The sequence below is a fragment of the Cydia pomonella genome, chromosome 5 (genome assembly GCF_033807575.1).
Source record: "Cydia pomonella isolate Wapato2018A chromosome 5, ilCydPomo1, whole genome shotgun sequence".
NCBI classification, from domain to species: Eukaryota; Metazoa; Arthropoda; class Insecta; order Lepidoptera; family Tortricidae; genus Cydia; species Cydia pomonella.
Window position 1 is genome coordinate 12,077,009 of NC_084707.1, and position 20,877 is coordinate 12,097,885.

Here is a 20,877-nt window from a genome sequence, read left to right on the forward strand (position 1 = left end):
TTCGGGAACATTGTTTCTACTCTGTTAAGGTGTATCTGAACATGTAAATAATTTTAATACTGTCGATATTCCTAAAAGTTGCATGCCAAATGGCTGAATATTGTTACTTACTTATTTATAAGGACACCTTTGTACATACATATTCTTGCGAATAAATTATTCTATTTTATTCGAGTGAGAGGCATTGCAAGTAATCTTATATCATCAATGTTACAGTTAAATAATAATTAATTAATAGTTATAATAACGTGTTATTTTGACTATTAATTATTTGAAAGGGTTTTAAAATAATTGAACATTAATTATAAATAAAGATATTTAAAGAAATACATGTCTGTGGTTTTATAAAAAGAGACCCCGTATAATACATATGTTTGTCTAGACTTACGCGACGTATCGTACATAATATTGTTAGTAATTGTAGACAAGAACGAAATAATTAGCTCATTTATGAATAGGGTCTGGGGTAAAATAAGGGGTGGATCTAAAAATATGATTACTTTCAGTATCATAGCTTGCTGATATTAATTAGGATATTTTAGAAACTTTATATATTTGGATGTTTAGATATACACCGTGTTTTTTTTTGATTTGCGTTAATTTCGAGGGTGCATTCCTGAGCTTAAATTAAGTAACTTTCTCAAAGACACCGATATTCTAATTAACTCCATTTCGGAGATAATCAATCATTAATTTCTATCTTATAAGGCCCTTACGAGCGTGTACACTTACCTTAGGGCCTGTTTACTTATTGATTAGTGTTTAGTGCGAGGTCATACATTTGCTACTAAACGTAAGTACTATCTCGGACGATCGACGTTCGAAATGACATTGATATGTCACAGTTTTCAATTGTTTCGTTGAGTTAAATGTAATGCCCGTGTTACAACAACGCTATATGCAACATTTAGTTACTTTTTATAAAAATAAAAATAGTAAAAAAAACTAAAAAAAAATTTTTTTTTTTAATTAACTATGCCATTTAGTTTCCTTAAACGTACTTACCGATACCCCGAAGTTAACCAAATTCAATAAAAACACGGTGTATATTCCTAAATCCTCAAATTAATTTATTGTAGATGGTAAAGAAGGCGCTGAAGATGTATTTAGAAATCCTGCATATCGACGAATGATAACGTGGCTTTTACGTACTTACTTAAATACGTCTCAAAGTTGTGAATTTACATACACATAACTATAATTATTATATTTATTAATACGTTGTTGTTTCGTTTTCTGTAAAAGCAATTCCTGGTCCATCAGATATATATGTAGTTAGTTATCTACAATAATTACAAGAAAAACTCTTTTATTACTATGTCCGAGTTTAATTCGTCCTAAATATCAATTACTAAAAGGAAAGGAGGGTTATCAGCGAGATAATGCGCGGTATCGGCAGCTATAACAAAGCTTGTTGATCCATTTATAATCTTAGTGTTCCTATCACATTTTACAATAATCGTTGTGCTGTTATTTTTAACTGTTGTTAAAACTTTATTTAAGGTAGGTAACTATTTCACAAGGTTTGCCTCATTTTTTATATTACTTATTTCCAGTTTATTGCTTCCTATATTGGATTATAAAGGATGACTCAGGCTAGAACATTCCGGGTCCTGGCTCTTCAGTTTTTTATAAAAAGTGTCTCGTGATCACTGATCGCTCGTCATAAAAAACGAAGTGTCGGAAGCCTCGGCCCGGATTCGGACTGTTTTATGGTAAATATTAACATGTTTGCATAAGTTTCTTTGTGCGAGTGCGCAACTTTCATCACACATCCTTACTGCAAAAAGACGTAGTTATGAAAAGTATACGTATTGCCCAATTTTGTTTATTTTTTAAAATTTTATATCTATTATGAGTATTGGTGTACTATATTGTATTATGAATCCTTTTGGAAGGTAATACTCTTTCTCACATACGTGTACTAGTGCTAAGTGGCAAAAAAATGAAAATGCATCATGTATAAGCTTTAAGAAAGTATTAAGTGAACGTTGAGTACCGTCCTTTTTTTAAATTTTAAGTGAAAGTTAAGCGAATGAACGTTATCTATTAATTTTTTCACTGATTTTAAAATCTCAAAAGAGGAAGTTCTTGATTCCCGATTTCTCAAAGACGGATGGACCGTATTGGAAAATTATTTCCTTAAAGATTGTTCACAGTTGGTCACGTTTTCATTGAGTGTCTAATTATGGGAATCTGGATCCTTAGATCTTTTTCACATAGTCCGATCTGATATCGGATGTCGGATGACTCTTGGAGAAAGTTACTAGAGAGTGGGGCATAAACAATAACTAAAGGAATAAATAAATATAAAAATGTATTTTTTATTTTATTTTTTTACTTCTTTTTGGTCATACAGAATGTGAAAACGCTCTTATATTATAGGTGCATCTATAGTGATTTCAGTATTTTTATAGTAACTTATACGGGTCTCTATTGTTTCCTATAAAGTTTTAAGTCATAATATAATGTATCATTTTATTTTTCTCAGAAACGCGTAACTTTTCAAGATTGGCATAAAATAAACCTAACCTAACCTAACCTATCTATAGGTTAATCTAAGGAAATTCCTGAAAAGTTAACGGTTTCAGAATTATGACAAATGATAATCTGACTACCATTACATTATGACTTTCAATAAATATGCCAAACAAAGGGATCCGAACTTATGCATTTACCTTCGGAAAGCTTTATTTGATAAAAGAACTGCCGTTGAAGACCATAAAATGACAGCATTTTTTATTGTTTGCGTAAATATTAATACGTAGTTTTTTTTATAAAGGTAACTACTGCATTTTTGGATGGCGAGACTTGTAAAATCACTGTTAAAAAAATGCCAAAAAACATAAGAAAACGATTAAAAAACTAAAATATCGGGACATAAAATCATCGACAATAACAAAACCTTTTTGGCCTGCGACACAGGTACTTAGTATCGAATAAAAACTATACGTTTCAAGTAACACTACTTTTTGCGGCGGTAACTTTTTTCACACAAAAAATTGAGACTATCTGACATAGTAAAAGTTTTACAACTTAGAATAACCTATCCAGTGACATACACATCGCTTGCCCTTATTGGTCAAAGGGGCCAATTAGCCCACCCTCCTTTTTCATACAAATGTAAATCAGATGATAATGCAATATTATTATGACATGGAGCTGATCTGATGACGGAGACAGGAAGTGGCCATGGGCCATGGGAACTCTTTGATAAAACAACTCAAACTAATTGTGTTTGGGGTTGTTAGAATTGTCCGTGGAGAAAAAAGTACAGTCCTGATTTTTTTTATCTATTATAGGTATCCCACTAAAAACATTTTCATGTAAAATGTTGCCAAGACGAAACCATAAGACTCACACTGCCAAAAAGTTATCAGATCTCTTATAGAGCCAAGCTTCTCACTCTACAAACCTTAACCTACCTTACCTTACCTTTGCCTTGAGTACCCTCCTAATATTTTGCGAATTCATTGAAAAATATTTGTTGAACTAATAGCATAGCATTATAGACTTATTACAGATAATGAAGTTCATAATGAACGGATGAATGAAATAAGTGAGAGATCATAAATATGGTCGTGAAGCGTGAAGGTGAAATATGAAATATGGCTACTTGAAATACATTCTTTAAGTATTTATGACTTAGAAACCTAAGCTTAAATATGATAATAAGGCGGTTTTGCCACTGGATTCGACGTAACAAGCTCTCAAAGAATACTTAATGCATGTTACTCAATTTAAATATATTTTTAAAAGACCTATATTTTAGGATAAAATGCCAGTCCGACCTTTGTCTCCCGAGCTGCAAGAAAAGGCTCGCGTAGAGCTAGGAGAAGACCCGCAGCGGCTTCAAGATGGAATACAACACCTCAAGGAATGGCTGGCCAAGCAGCCTCACCTTAATGCTAGGACAGGTAATCCGAGGGCGATCTAAATAATCCGGGCAATCGGAACAGTTCCTCACACTACAACTGCAGACTTACTTACTATAGTGTAAACTCTATAACCATTAAATGAAGTGTGTCTTTTGTTTCTGTATATCTAGTCTACCTATCAATAAGTAAACATATATTTGGACTTTCAAAGCGATTATTTTAAAAAGTATTTACTTAATAAAAATAAATTGTTGGACTACAGGTACATGTATGGACTACCCCCCCCCCCCCCCCCCCCAAATATATATATAATTTTAACTTCTAAACTGGGTGGCTTACGATAAGAAATGTAACATGTGCTATGATTTGTAATCAGTCTTGTTCAGTAAAGACTGTAAGTAGAATATTGTATTATACGCCCACGATTCCCGACACCTACGTTATTTTCAGATGACCAATGGTTAGCAGCATTTCTGCGCGGATCTAAGTTCAGTCTAGAACGGGCCAAAGAGAAATTGGATCTACACTATTCAGTCAGGACAATTGCTCCTGAGCTATTCAGACTTCATCACAGGGATCCGAAATTCAAAGAAATTCTCAAAACTGGGTAAAAACCATTGACATATATATCTAAGGAAGGGCCTTACGAGCAATAGTTCAGTGGTGTCACTCTCGAATTTGAGCCAATCGTGCAGTCTAACGGAACTAGTCGTGACCAATCGCGCGCGTGGTGCGAACTCATCAACCAATCGCGTTGCGGCGTTAGACTGCACGATTAGCTTGAATTCGTCTGCGTGACACCGCTGTACTGGCCCCATTCTTATTGCTCGTAAGGCCCGTCCTCAGATATATATGTCAATGGTAAAAACTTGTTGGAAAAATTACTTGTTTTTTCCCTCGTGAAAAAACTGAAACAGGTGACGTGGTTATCAGGTTGCACACTGATGCGGATTCGCACGCGCCTTCCGTGTATGAGCGAGACAGCGCTATGCACATATATAGCGATGTGAGTGCGAGTGATACCGGAGCGACGTGTGAATCCGCAATTCCGTATCCAATGTGAAAACTAACTTAATTTACCTAAAAAGACGTTGTATGTTTGCAGCACGTTTGCCATTATACCGAAATTAGCAAGTCCAACGGCGCCTAGAGTTTTCATAATGAGACCTGGTCATTATGATCCTAACAAGATATCTATCCTTGACATTATGTCAACGATTAGTGTTATCGTGAAGGTAAAATATTTGACTATACCGGGTGGGCCCAGTGACAGAGAAGTAATAATTAGTGGGCAATATACTCCTCAAACTGACCAACCATTTTTCAGCGAATATTGTAATGTTTAAAGCGTTAATGATGATAGCGTATATTGAAGATTATTAAAAATTTATTTGTATGAAAAATAGGAAGTCTTAACACATCATAATTTTTAAAAGTTGTTTTAAAAAAAGTTTTATCGTTTGAGGAGAACAATATGTTTTAATTATTTTCTCGAGTTACAGGGCCCACCAGAATTACAAGTAGAATTATACTTATTACATTATTTCTGTCAAGACTAAATACGAATCATTAAAAAACATTGTATAATTACAAAAAAAAATTACATAGGCGCATGGCACACTGCATCCGATTCGCACGTCGCTCGGAAGTTTGAGCGAGAAAACGCTATGAGCGTATTATAGCGACATCCCGCTCGCAAGTCGGAGCGGCGAACCGGATGCAGTGTGTCATGCGCCTAATCTAGTGTTATACAGGTTGTTTATTTAGTCACCTGCAATAATTTACGGACTAAATATACATACTGAGCAACTTTTACTAAGGGACCAACTCCGAAATCGCGAAAAAAAATCTGCTCTTCCATAGAAAATGTCAAGGTCAGACAGCCAAAATGTATGGAACAGGCAATTTTTATTCGCGATTTCGGGTTTGGTCCCATAGTGAAAGTTGCTCAGTATGACGTACATATATATTTACCCCGTAAATTATTGCAGGTGACTAAATAAACATATTTACATACATTTGGATAATAAAGGCTTTTTAAAAAAATGCGATACATTATGAAATGTACCTACTCACCTACCTAAGTGAAGTGCATCGTGTGGGAAAAGTTACCTGCAGAAGATACTTGCCCAGGCCAAAAGTATGAAATCAACGATATTATTATCGTCCATTGGTTATCAAAAAAATACATTAGGCAACCCTAAAAGATTAAAAATACTTATATTCTAATAAATAATCGGTAACATGTTTCTGATTAGGAAAAAGAAGAAAAAATAATTGACGCAAAAGATTTTTGGTCTGTGTATGGAGGGTTGGCCAACTTTGACCGACGAAAAAATAAATTATTCGCTTCAAAAAAGATTTTCTGCTACTTTTTTCTAATCAGAACACGATATAGAATATGTCCTTAAATGGATCTCCACTATTTTTGTTACATCCTTGATCCTGTATACGTACTATAAAAAAGATAAAAAAATTAAATTCGGAAAATGTCAGATAGCTATCGCCCTTTTTAATTGCCAAAATGTTGAACTGGCAATTATCGTAACCGGAATTTTAAAGTGTTCTATTATCATTTTGAGTGCTTTGTTTTCCAATTTATGTAACATCTTGTAATTCACATGTTGTACAAATAAAATTGTCTTCATAAAAATTCATCGATTGAAAATTACAGTTTTTTTATTGTCATAAATATAAGCTTGTTTCCATACTTTGGCCTGGGGTGTACCTACACCCCATCAATCAAAAATTAAAAATGTACACATCATGTACCTACCTATGTATGTATGTACCTACATGTACTCATCAAGAATAATAAAATATTTTTCAGATTGCATACATGGAAGACGATTCATACATGGTATCTGGTGCAGTTAGCGTTATAGATTTAGAGGGATCTACGATGGCTCACTTTGGGCAGATGACGCCCTCACTCATGAAGAAGATGACTGTTGCCAACCAGGTATGTTACCAATAAAGTACTTTCTTTCTAGCAGTGACTGTTAACTGTTGTTATCATCTCACAAGTATATTTTTTTCGATCTTTAATTGAATTTTTTATTGATACAAAATGCTCGAATAAGTAAAAATGGAGTCGAGTACAAGTGCGAGTCGGACTCGCACAGGAAGGGTTCCGTGCCATTATCTATAAAAACGGTTGGATGGGTATCCAAGTACTGACCACGCCCGACGTTGCTTAACTTCGGTGATTGGATGAGAACCTCGAGATTGGAAAGAAATATTTATTTTATTCTGTTTTTAGTATTTGTTGTTATAGCGGCAACAGAAATACATAATCTGTAGAAATTTTAATTGGCTGCCTATCACGGTTCATGAGATACAGCCTGGTGACAGACGGACGGACGGACGGACGGACAGCGGAGTCTCAGTTATAGGGTCCCATTTGACCCTTTGGGTACGGAACCCTAAAAATGAAGATTACCTGCTGATAGCTATTAAGAAACAGGTAGGTAGGTATTTTAAAAGTCGACCTCATCTTTATTAATATAGTTGTTCAATCGTATACTATAGTGTTTGACAGCCTAATTATAATGAACGGCCCGAGTTGACCCAATTTTCTGTTTCCGATTGAGCTAAAAAACCATACCTTCTACAATTCCATCAAGCTGATTTGATGATGGGGACCAAAAACGGCTATAGCAATTGTATATTAATAAAACTACGGTTAGGGAACAAAACGGTTTATACAAGCACTTTTCAATTTTCAGGATGCGGTTCCTGCTCGAATTAAGGGAGGTCATTATCTGAACACTCCATCCTTCTTCGAATCGGTATTAAACATAATGAAATCTTTTATGAATGAAAAACTCAAGCAAAGAGTAAGTGTTTTGCTTATTAATTCAGGATTATCCTAGTCTCGACGCTTGCAATCATATACGCCCCTAAATTAAAATAATATGCATGACATTGTAATCATTAATAAAAAAAAACTATTTCTTTTTTATGAAATTATAAGAGAATCATAAGTAAGCTTTTTTTAAGAATGGAACGTTCTACTTGCTTATAGTTTTAATTTGAAACATCCCGATTTATGATAGGTTCATACAACCTATGCTATATGTAGCTATGTATGTTTATTAAGCTTCACCTGACATAAATTATTTGCCAAAGTGTAACAGTTGCCTGATTTTTTTAAAGATACATGTCCACAATAAAGATTATGAAGGATTGTATAAACACGTACCAAAAGAAATACTACCAGCGGAATATGGAGGCAACAGCGGAACATTCCAAGAAATAAACGGTTAGTTTCCTTCAGCTAGTTGACTTAGTTATTCATTAAATAGTCAAATCATATAATTTGACCACCTATCAAAACCGTATTAATTACCTGTAAAGAATTTTCCTTACAGAGCTATCGCTGCTTCTACTCGTGGGAGGTGCGAGTATCCCTTTTTTATGAATTTAAGTGTTGATATCTAATTGAACGAAGAGCCTCAGGAAACGCTAGCCTAAGTGTTAACGATTTGTGGTAAGAAGGCACCATTAGTGCCGTCACCATAATGCAGGCCAGAGACCGTCAGTAACTAATAACCTTAAATAATGACATCACTACTGACAGTGTTGCTAGTGACTGTACCTCTAGTGTAAATTTATTCGATAGCGAAACGTGACGTACGCGTTTGCGTTAAGTCTCATTTTGTATGGGATTTAGAAACAGCGCGTCAAGCGGCACGTTTTGGAAAGTCAAAATCGCTATCGAATAAATGTACACTAGGGGTTCTGAAACTATATCAAAACAGGAATATAATGATGACATGATAATGACAATATTATTCATGTCAATTCTTACTGACGTTATGAACCGCATTAGATTAGTATATAAAGTCGTCAACCATTATCAATAAATGCAAAATTCTGTAATTGATTTGTAAAAAGGAAAAAAATACATTTACATTTAGCTTTAAAGGGGAAACCCCGTCATGGGGATGCCTTTTTGGTAGGTTTAAACCGCTTAGAAAATATAGCATATTTTTTATCTTACCATAATATATCTTATTTTAATATTTGTTCAGAATATTGGATAAAGAAGGTCGAGGAGTACGGCGCCTGGTTAGATGAAGACCTGCAGTATGGATCGGACGAGAGCAAGCGGCCCGGCAAGCCGAACACGGCCGAGGACATGTTCGGAGTCGAGGGTTCCTTTAGACAACTGCAGTTTGACTAATTTACTCTAAGTAGTACAATCCTGTAAATAAAATCTAAAATTGTAGTTGTGTTTATTTTCCCGTACACATTGTGATTAATATAAATGAAGGAACGAGCCACTTATCACAGGTAGATAATAGGTAACTACTTAGTTCCAAATAAAATATGATTTATGTTGGTTGATGTTTTTTTTCCTTAGATTTTGATAAACTTTGGTAAGTCTATGCGGAAAAACCACGAAATCCCACTTTGTCCCAAAAAAAGGTGATTTTCCGTTGAGTCATGATAATTCCATACGGTTTCGTACCTCAGAGGAAGATTTTTTAGGACATACTTACGATAAAATTGCGCTTAATAGGGAACTCTATCTATTCACCATATTTAATAACATCTGAAGAAAAAAACGAAAAAATTAAAAATCGGCCCGTTTACGATGTAGGTATTAATAAGGAAATAAACTATTAATTTTTTTTATACTGTTAGATAGAGTATATTTATTTAGTCACGATTTAGATTAATTTGTTTTATAACAAATTAAATAGAAAAATTGTAAAAACATACTATGACTAAAGAGGGGACATAAAATGAAAATATATAATGAAATTTTAAATTTAATGAGTTAACTAATTAATAAAACTAACTATTTTAAAACTTAAAATTAACTTATAAGTAAAAAAAAGCTCCCTAGGTCGCTGTTATGTGTTATGGGTAATGGTGCCCAGAAGACTGGCAGCATTACCTCTTGAATGTTAAGTCAAGACTTAGTCTCTGGCCGAACTAGCTGCTAGCCCTCTGGTCACCAGAGGCATCTCTCTTATTATTTATAATAAGTGATGAAATAAATATGTTTCTTAGCTGTTTGGGTACATTTAATTTCGTTCATACAAGTAATTAAAGCAATCCTGTAAAAACATTGAAACAAGAAAGGAATAATTTTATTTGTAGTTTGTTTCTGGCATGAAGTATCAAAGCTAATATTTTGATTTTAATATATGTAGTAGGTCTATGGATGGCCAATTCATGAAATAGTACCTGGGCAACCGAGCTTTGCTCGGTTCTAACTATTTATTGTAATATGGTGGTGTATAGGTGATAATCTTAAATACATTTTTTTAGTAAATTAAACTTGTCTAAAACAATAAAAATTAAAAAAAATATATATAAACTTGCAAACATAAAAAAAAAAGTTAGTCACCGGGCGAGATTCGAACCCGTAACACTCGTTTCTAGCCGTCCGCGTCCTAACCCGCTGGAGCAGACGGACAGTGGCCGGCAGCACGAAATTAGCGACCATATTCTGCGTCGAAAGAAAAATGCATAAAAACTCGAAAACACGCGTTTTCCCAAACATAAGACTAATCTAGATCGATTGTATACCCCCAAAAACCCCCGTATACCAAATTTCAGCGAAATCGTTAGAGCCGTTTCCGAGAACACAGAAATATACAAGAATTGCTCGTTTAAAGGTATAAGATAAACTGTAGGTGCCGCTATACCAGACCAAAAAAAAAAAAATTGACAAATTATGGTTTCCATTATTATGACATATATTTGAACTAGTTTCAGATAATATTTTTTGTTGTGATGAGTTTTAATAGCCTACCAAAAAATCAAATAAATCGCAAAGACCAAATTCAAGAAAATAATTAAAAAGTGAAAAAAAAAAACAAACCGCCATATTATGAAAACTGACAAGTGTACATGGTTCTTCTTTTGGGAACAGAGCTTTGCCTACAAGGAGTATCTAAAAATAAAATAACTAGAACATTTGATTGTAAGGCTAATTTTGTATAGAAATACGGCTACAGCCTTTACAATTTTTTCGAACTTGAATTAGTAGGGTGTGCAAGTGCAGTGAGTATGCACTTTTGTTTCTGGCGATGCTGTTTGGCACGATTGTTCCTTAGGTCAAATAAAGCTGATTAGGCCCGGTAGCTAAAAAATTGTACCGTTCCTACCCCAAAAAGAGGGGGGAACGGGTCAGCTCACCAGGTCCAATATATGCTATATTTCGTCCTGCTCTAAGCTGCTAGGGCAGGTTGCTCTTTTATAAACTTTGAAAAGCTTTAAATATTTCGGAAACTATTAAGTCTACAGAAACAATTCTAGTCTCGTACTGTAGCAAATTTCGTCTACTTTGAAAACAACCCGAGAAGGTAATATCAAAAACTAGTCCTTTAGGGTTATAATCGCGCAAATCTAAAAAAAAACGAAATTATTGCCATTTTTTCGTTTTTTGACAAAGTTGCGTTTGGCAGTCGAGTTTACAAACTTGGATTATTCATTAAGGTAACATTATAAACAAGTCTGCAAAACTACCGGATTTGACGCAAACGAACCCCATTACAAAAGTCGACAAAGTTACTGGATTATTATGCTTATGCGTTTGTTTTGCAAATACACAACTACACGCGCAAAGTTTTAAATCTATAACAATTAACCAACACTATTGTAACCTATCCTCTGTACTGGGTTGCAAATCTGCGAACAGAAAAACTGAAACAATGTAAATACCTCGACATTGGCACGTTCTTGGATTCAAACAGAACATATTTACTGCTGTCAGCCAGCCTACATTTGATAACGATAGCAATCTTAATATTTATCAGTTAGTCGATACACACCGGCAAACACCGCGGTCGATAGTGATACGCGAATAATTTTGGTCAATTGTAAGTTTTCTAAAAAATAAGCGATCTGTTTATACCTATATGTGCTTGTACGTTTATATCGTTAAAAGTTTATTGTATTATCATATAAAAACAGTTCAAACATCAACACTATTAACTGTGCATCGGTGAACCTTATGCCTTTTGTAATAAGGTCCACCGATGGATAGTTAAAAGTGTGGGCGATGTTACCTACCAGAAGTCGTAGTTTTTTGTCATGTGAGTATACGTAGTTAACGGTTTTAAATGCCGTAGTTCTTCTCAAAAAAAAATTATATTTTATTTTTTGCATTTTAATAAAAATAGGATAAGGTAAGCATATAGCGGTGTTTTAAAATGAAGAACTGTGACATATCAATGTCATTTCGAACATCGATCGTCCGAGATAGTACTTACGTTTAGTAGCAAATGTATTAACACTTACTAAACACTAATAAATATGTAAACAGGCCCTAAGGCCGGTGTTCACGATCGTAAGGGCCTTATTTAATAAAAATAAATTATTGATTATCTCCGAAATGGAGTTAATTAGAAGACCGGTGTCTTTGAGAAAGTTACTTAATTTAAGCTAAGGAATCCACCCTTGAAATTAACTGAAAAAAAAAACACGGTGTAGATTAAATCTACAATAGTGGTACCGTACAATTCTTAAGCAACCCTAAAAAAATCATAATTTAAAATCTTTATTGCACTTCACGATAATTTTCATTTTTCTTTTATTTCCAGTATTACACGAAGATGATTCGTGAACTGCCCCCCAATTTAGCTAAGATAGCTAAAGACGAGTTGAGTGAAAATCCAAAAAGGTTACAAGAAGATGTGCAACACTTGAAGGAGTGGATTACAAAGCAGCCACATTTGAAGGCTCGGACGGGTACGTGCTTTACTTATCGTACTGTTTGTAAATGATAAATATCGATCAGATTTTATTATTATGAATACGACGACACAATCAAAGAGAAAATAGAAAGTCCTACAGATAAGAAAGGGCCAACTAAAAGGTGTTTAGTGTAGGTACGTAATTAAGATTTACTATATCTAAGTAATCATCAGGCTCAGATCAAGTTATGCTTCGGCACGGTGAATGTTGTCACAGTTATTCGAAGGCCTATTCGACTCGTTATTCTCAGGTGCTGAAACTGCCGCCATTATGTTTAAGCACTTTTGTTATAAGGTTATATACAACTGTCACAGTGGACAGTCATGTTGTCCGGCGGAGTATTAACAACCCCCCCCCCCCATGCTTAAGGACCATAAGTCTCATTATACTCATTATTCTTAAACTCATCTCGCGCAATATCTAATTACCAAAATATGTTTTTTGTTCAATGTCACTTACGGTTGTTATGTGTTGTTGTTGTTGTCCTAAAGCACCCCAGAGGTGCAGAGGGCCTTCACAAGTTCGCGTCACGCCTTCCTACCTTCAGCCTCGGCCCTTCTGGCCTCGCTCCTGTTCAGCCCGACCGCTCGTAGCTCGTCACTCTCGACGGACCGTCGCCAAGAGTGTACACGGCGCCCGGAGCCACGACTTCGTTGTTATTTGTTTGTTTGTGTTGTTATGTGTGGTGGGGCATAATAGGTCCCCAGAAACTTATGCAGTATTGATTTGTTATTTATAGATGATCAGTGGTTGGTAGCAGTCCTGAGAGGCTGCAAATTCAGTCTGGAACGAGTTAAGAAGAAATTGGATTTATATTACACGTTGAGAACAACAGCACCTGATGTGACTCTTCGCCTAAAGCCCACTGAAAATAAGTTTCTGGAGTTTCTCCGACTTGGGTTAGTTGTATCAGAATTATTGTTATCCAAACAGAGCTCGGTCAGATTATCGCAAAAACAAATGCGGTAATAGAAAAAGACGCAATTTTTGGATAATTATTGGTTTCTACAATATTAGAAAATTTAGAAATTAATAAAAAAAACACTGTAAATAACACGACTTTATAACATCTTGTTCTATTTTCGAGTTAGAACTATTTTGCGATGATCTATCTGAGCTACGTTTATAAGATAATATAACTGTTTATTTGTTCGTTATACCTATTAAATTGCCTTAATGGATTTCATATTACACATTTAATAAAAATTAAATAATTAATCTGCAGATTGAATTAATCTGCAGGGCAGCTCTCACCACAAGCTGCCCTGCAGATTAATTGCACCACAGATACTGTTGGGGAGTAACGACCCCACGGACCGGTGCCCTATTGATTTTCCGACAAACAATACGCCGATTTTCGATTCGCCGACAACGATTTGCAGACGGGTTCTTTGGCCGAGTAACGATTGGCAGAATGTCATTACGCATAATAGTCGTTTGCACGAGTAGTCAATACGCAGAACATTGAATACGCATATTTACTTTTCGTAGAATAATCATTTAGTAACTCTCACAATTACCCGAGAAACTATTGGTCGAAACACAATAGGTCGAATAATCACTTGGCATTAATATTGATTAACAAAACTTCGCTCTTTATGGCTAGACTAGGACATGACTAACCTACACAACAACTTTTAGATTGAGTCTGATAAACATGGTTTTGATAAATTTAATTATATACTTATTTTCATTAACACAAATGACCATAAAATTTTATGCCTTGAAAGGAGCAATTCTTGTATATATATATATATATTTATACATTTCGGGGATCTCGGATCGGCTCTAACGATTTCGATGAAATGTGCTATATGGGGGTTTTTGGGGGGGCGAAAAATCGATCTAATTAGGTCGTATCTCTGGGAAAACACACATTTTTGACCAGAGCAAGGCGCGGTCGTCTAGATATTACAAAACCAATATTGCATAGGTACGATGGCCCACACTGTAGCTGTCCATCGGTGGATCTTATTACAAAAGGCATAAGGTCCACCGGTCGACAGTCAAGAGTGTTGCTGTTTGTACAATACCTACGCTTTTGTTCATATTTAAGTTAAACACTGATTGAAATCTAAACTATGCTTAACGCATATACTTAAAAAAGGTCAATATTTTATTTCATCTTTTCTTAAGTCAGTTTTTTTGTAAAATGACTTTATTTCGAAAATAGCGATGTATAAAATGTGAAACGTTATTCGACTAAACATTCCTTAAACGAAAAGATTACTCTGCCAAATAAAAATCGTCCAATAATAGTTCTGCTTGTTTACACAGAAACGAACTGAACTGTATGTGAACCAAGACTCTGCGTAACGTTAGTCGACCAAAAGTTACTCTACAAATGAATCACTCTGCGAAACGATGTTCGGCGAATCGTTGTCTGTGAATCGATAATCTGCGAATTAATTGTCGGAGAATCATTAGGTACCCATTGTTGGTCCTGTGAACGGGTTCCAGCAAGTGAAAGTGCATGACATTTAAGCTCTCCAAGGGGCCTCTACGTGTTGGATCTATATCCCCACGCAAGCCTATCAAAAGACCGGGATTTATAGGCCCGTGAAATCCAAGGAGATACAATTAAATAATTAATAATTACTATGGGAAAATCTTACACAAATCAACCTAGTCCCAGTAAGCTCATTAAGGCTTGTGTTGTGGGTATAGAAATGCATTCCTGAGCTTAATTTAAGTAACTTTCTCAAAAACACTGGTATTCTAATTAACTCCATTTCGGAGATAATCAATAATTTGTTTTTCCGATTCTATTGTTTGGCTGAATTAAATGTAATCCCCGTGTTCCAACAACGCTGTATTCATAATTTAAGTAATTACTTAAAAAAAAAGAAAAACATTTTTTTTTGGTAATTAATACCCATACCCTGGAGTTAACGGAATTCAATAAAAACACACCGTGTTTAAAACACACCATAATGGATAAATAGATATAGATAACAACTTAAATACATGGAAACATCAATAACTCGGGACCAATCTGTGACAAATAAACACCCTCATCAAAATTCGAACCGGGGACCGCCTGCTTCGTAGGCAGGGCCACTACCGACTAGGCTAGGAGGCCGTTTCTTATCTGGAACATTATATTTCAGAACTGTTGTCATCCTTCCCGAGGCGATTCAAAAGTTGTCGCCTCGCATTATACTCATCCGCCCAGGCTCCTACCACCCTAACACACATAATGTAGCCGACATCATGTGTATCTTGATTTATTTGGTGCAAGTAAGTGATTATTTTGTCCAGACGTATAAATTAATTATACGTCTGGACCAGAGTGAGGTCCTTTATTTTACGTACCTACTAATATGTATAAATAAAATAAAATAAGATGTATAAATAAACTAATATGTAATAATTAAGTCTATGAATAATAATGATTTCCGTAATAAAAACTAACATACCTACTTATATCCTGCCCCTGGACTCAAAATATATCTATAGTTACCAAATATCATCTAAATCAGTTCAGCGGTTTAAGCGTGAAGAGGTTACAGGCAAACAGATAGGTTTTTTTTTTTTAATTTAACAGACGTTCGATAAAAAATGGGTATAACAGGTATCTAATTAGATTATCAAAGAAATTCATTTATTTACTACGTAGGTACCCATTGAAATGTTAAAATACAAAATAACTACATATTATTACATTTCAATACTATATATTATAATAATTCAGCCTATATACGTCCCACAGCCGGGCACAGGCCTCCTCTCATGCGCGAGATGGCTCGGGCTATAGTCCCCACGCTAGCCCAATGCGGATTGGGGACTATACACATACACCTATGAATTTCCTCGCAGATGTATGCAGGTTTCCTCACGATGTTTTCCTTCACCGAAAAGCTAGTGGTAAATATCAAACGACATTTCGTATATAAGTTCCGAAAAACTCATTGGTAGTACGAGCCAGGATTTGAACCCGCGACCTCCGGATTGAAAGTCGGACGTCATATCCACTCGGCTGCCACCGCTTTTTTTCAATACTAACGTTTACAATAATAATGTTTTCAGATTGTGGTCGTTGAAAGCGATGCGGCGACAGTCATGGGAACGAAGATCGTGGTAGATTACCAAGGAGTCACAATGGCTCACTTGGCACAGGCCAACCCGACATTACTCAAGAAAATAGTAGCTGTTAGCCAAGTATGTAAAAGAGAATATAATTTAGAATCTTGGGCCTAGCAAGGGAATCTAAAGCACGAGATGTAAATAACTTTGAACTCGTGTAGCACACGTTACCAGTGAGAAACGTTTTTATCCTTCTTCATCACTTTTTTACGCACGTATTCTTTAGGTATACAAGAATTAATTTCATTATGGCAATAAAACACAAAAATAATGCGAAAGTAATTTCAGTGAAAGAATATTATGCAAATAAGTAACAAACATACGTTGACAGCACAATCCAGAATTTTCTTTGAAAAAATATTTTCGAAGACACGTTCGGAATTGTGGATATTACAATTTATTTTGCATGATAATCTTTATATTTTCAGTAATATTGTAATTTATAAAATATACTGTAAATTTTATCATAAATGAAATAGTTTTTTTTTTTCATTTTGCGTTATTTATCACAGAGCTCCTATGGCCTAGTCCGGTCTCCATCATCAGATCAGCTCAATATCATAATAATAGTACATTGTCATCGATCTTTCATAAGTATTCTCAATTTTAGCTTAATCTGAAATGAATGAGTGGTCCCAAAATGGTTTGCAAATTTTGAAGAAAACTTACATAAATAGTCACATAATTATGAACATCGTGACTTCTTGAATAACTTCCGATGCGCACACGAGATTTTCTGTGACTTTTAAATGAGACAGTGGAACGCCCTCTACGTATACGAGTTACCAGATTATTAACCTTACTCTTACTTTAATTTGCCCTTCATTACACCAAAATAGCTTAGGTTTTGGGAACAGAAAATACGAAAGAGATCTAGACACGGGATTCGGAAGCAGTTTCAGAGATTTAGTTTTATTTTTACATTGATTCCGCGGTTTAGATACCTTATCTAATCTAACCTATCCTAACCTAAGCATTCGTTAACATTTGCAGGAATCAATGCCTCTACGGTTAAAAGGCAGCCATCACGTGAACTTGCCCGCTGGCATTGAAGCCATTTTTCAATTAATCAAAGGACTTCTAAATGCAAAAGCTAGAGACAGGGTAATTACAGCACCAATAAGTACCTAATCAAGTAATCACAATCATATTTGATTCATGTACGTGTAGATTCATTGTAATATGTCTTTATTTCTTTTTTAAGTTGAAGATACACAAAAAATACGAAGAATTAAGGGAATTCGTACCACAAGAATCATTACCAATAGAATACGGAGGCAATGGCGGAAGTATTGCGGAAATAACAGGTAAGATTCAAACCCAATAATGCTACTGACAGGTAAAAGCTAATTTTAGATGATGCCTTTAAAGAGAATGGTGAATTCAACAATGCCACGAGTAAACAAATATGTATTATGATTTATCTCACTGTGACTCATTGTATTTTTTCAATAAATATTTAACGCATATCAACTTTATACGAATTTTTAAATTGTTCCAAAGTTTGCACGCATGTTAGAAGCTGTCATACATTCATTCGTGATTCGTGAAAGAGTTGTAGTTAGTGGTCGTAGTTGTATGGTAAAGTTATTATGATCACAAGTCGGTATCACTATTACGGGTAATATCGAAACGAAATTTGTTTCGTGAGCAAATATGGACCCAGTTTCTTAATATTTTACATTACGAATTCGCACCATGGAGACTACGAAGACTCGATGTTTGCGTCTATTTATGTGCGTCGAAAGTCGAAACACCGATGGGAGTTTTAAAACCACAAATGTAATCATTGCATGCAGAAGAGAAGCGCTGGTGGCCTAGCGGTAAGAGCGTGCGACTTGCAATCCGGAGGTCGCGGGTTCAAACCCCGGCTCGTACCAATGAGTTTTTCGGAATTTATGTACGAAATATCATTTGATATTTACCAGTCGCTTTTCGGTGAAGGAAAACATCGTGAGGAAACCGGACTAATCCCAACAAGGCCTAGTTTATCCTCTGGGTTGGAAGGTCAGATGGCAGTCGCTTTCGTAAAAACTAGTGCCTACGCCACATCTTGGGATTAGTTGTCAAGCGGACCCCAGGCTCCCATGAGCCGTGGCAAAATGCCGGGACAACGCGAGGAAGAAGAAATGTAATCATTGCATACCCTTTTCGCAAGTGGTTCAGTGGCATTCGGTGCACCCACATAAGCATATGGGTATGAATTCGTCATGGAAGAATTCGTAATTAAGAAATTATAATAATATTCAAATAAATTAGCTAGCTTATATTAAGTATATACTGAATTCTTACATTATTTTCGTGAAACCTGTTATGCCCGTATTTTAGATGTTGTTGAACGTTCCAATCAGAATGAAGTTTTGAAATTCAATTTACAGAAAAATGGGTGAACAAAATGGTAGAATACAAGTCATGGATGCAGCAGGAAGAGACCCTCGGCACAGACGAGTCGCGACGCGCCGGAGAGCCGCGCACGGCCGAGGAGATGTTCGGCGCGGACGGCTCCTTTAGAAAACTCGACATTGATTGAATTTTCCCAGTTATAGTTTATTTGAAAATGTATATTGGAGGTCATATATGCACGCAGGAAAATAAGATTACAAAAGTTAATGAATTGAAAAAAAAAGGCTATATTAAATAAATACAGAATGTTTGGATTACATATAAATAATTAAATTTTACCTTTCACATAAGACTTAATTTTAGTTTCTTGTTCTATCTGAAAAAAATATGATCTATCGAGCGCACATTAAAGTGATTTTCATTAAAATTAACTGCTTTATACAATATCAACAAATATTTTAAAAACAGTAAAATATAAAACAGTAACGTGTGCTAGACTTCTTTTATTGCATCTGGAACACCTACTGACATAACATAACATTTTTAATTCCGCTACCTAAAGGTTGTCTGGAAGAGATCGCTTTGTAGCGATAAGACCGCCTGTTGTTTACCTCTTCTTTATGTGTTGTATTATTTGTACTGTTTCTGTATTGAGGTGTGCAATAAAGAGTATTTGTATTGTATTGTAACGTTAACTGTTTGAACATTTATATAGTCCGTTTTATTTAGCACTAGGAAAAAGGTAAACAATCTTGGCATGTCTTTTTATTGAAAAGCGCTTTGTAAATTTAAATTAATAGTTAAAAAAATAAAACCTAATCTTGGTCAAAGTTCATTACAAGACTTTTCTAACAAATCCAAACACAGCTATGATACGATGTTCCATCATGAAGTTCCAGTTCATATCTTCCGACCCCATCATCAGATCAGTTCGACAGTACCATATTATTGTATTGTCATCAGAACTACATACAGCTGCCAATTTTCATGACGCTACGATCCTTGGAAGATGGTTTAATTATTTACCTTATATTCCATTACATAGTTCGACAGGTCGACCTAATAAAAGCGTGTTAATTAGTAAATATTACATAAGGAAGAAGAACAATGTAAATGATCGTATATTATTTATAACTATGACATATTTGCCGTGACTTATTTTTCTGAAGTGTTTTTCAATAAATAACCACGTCAAAATCGTTTACCTTCTTTCTAATGCTAAAAACGGATTATAAATATTGAAAAAACGATAAAAATAAACGAATGGTCACTACATTTTAGCTACTCAAAACAGTAAAATTTACTGTCTTTTCGGAACAGTAAGTTTATTATTTAACCCGTCTTCTCATCTTGCCTTTTAATAATGAGGTCGCAAGCGTGCGTCTCCGGTAATACGTGACGAGAAGGGACAGTTTTTAAAAATTTATCAAAAAAGTATGGTGGTAAATTATACAAAATGATGTATAAGAACAGTTTCAGCAAATGTTGTAGATTGTTTAAGTATCAAACTTACGCTGAAATTATGTCGGTTTTCAGAGAAATTGTCACTTGTTTTGAAGTAATTTCTGGAGAAAATTCAAACTGATTAATTACTTAAAAATTTATTAACTAGTTTAATTTTCGTCTAATTTTCATTAACTTCAAATTTATAATAATAAAATGTAGTTAATTAAAGTTGAAGTCCAGGATATGTGTAATACAAAATTACCTAGCAGTCCAAACTATACGAAATTTACGAATAAGATCGACAAAATCGGTGCAAATAAGTGCTTTACGCGCGATTACCTAAATGTCCGGATAGTCATCGGACGCGGAGGGCTGCGGCTGTGGCCCGCAGTCTGCGCCGGTCCGA

The 20,877-nt window shown here is 35.1% G+C and overlaps 1 protein-coding gene across 1 annotated transcript; it reads left to right on the forward strand.

The window, feature by feature from the left end:
* The first annotated feature begins 1,070 nt into the window (after positions 1-1,070).
* LOC133518224 (uncharacterized) lies at positions 1,071-19,517 on the forward strand. The gene is made up of 16 exons (XM_061851855.1): positions 1,071-1,503; positions 3,773-3,917; positions 4,329-4,485; positions 4,984-5,113; positions 6,709-6,840; positions 7,607-7,717; positions 8,037-8,142; positions 8,915-9,064; positions 11,919-11,935; positions 12,443-12,590; positions 13,336-13,495; positions 15,707-15,836; positions 16,626-16,757; positions 17,676-17,786; positions 17,887-17,989; positions 19,061-19,517. The coding sequence occupies exons 2-16, from the start codon at positions 3,779-3,781 to the stop codon at positions 19,210-19,212; spliced, it is 1,878 nt and encodes a 625-aa protein (XP_061707839.1). The 5' UTR covers positions 1,071-1,503; positions 3,773-3,778; the 3' UTR covers positions 19,213-19,517.
* The last annotated feature ends 1,360 nt before the right edge of the window (positions 19,518-20,877 follow it).

What these genes read in the sequence shown, in the direction of transcription:
- LOC133518224 (XM_061851855.1), top strand. Translation starts at nt 3,779, where the DNA reads ATGCCAGTCCGACCTTTGTCTCCCGAGCTGCAAGAAAAGGCTCGCGTA. An exon ending in AACATTCCAAGAAATAAACG is followed by an intron (nt 8,143 to 8,914) that starts GTTAGTTTCCTT and finishes ATATTTGTTCAG; the next exon opens with AATATTGGATAAAGAAGGTC. An exon ending in ATGCAAAAGCTAGAGACAGG is followed by an intron (nt 17,787 to 17,886) that starts GTAATTACAGCA and finishes TTCTTTTTTAAG; the next exon opens with TTGAAGATACACAAAAAATA.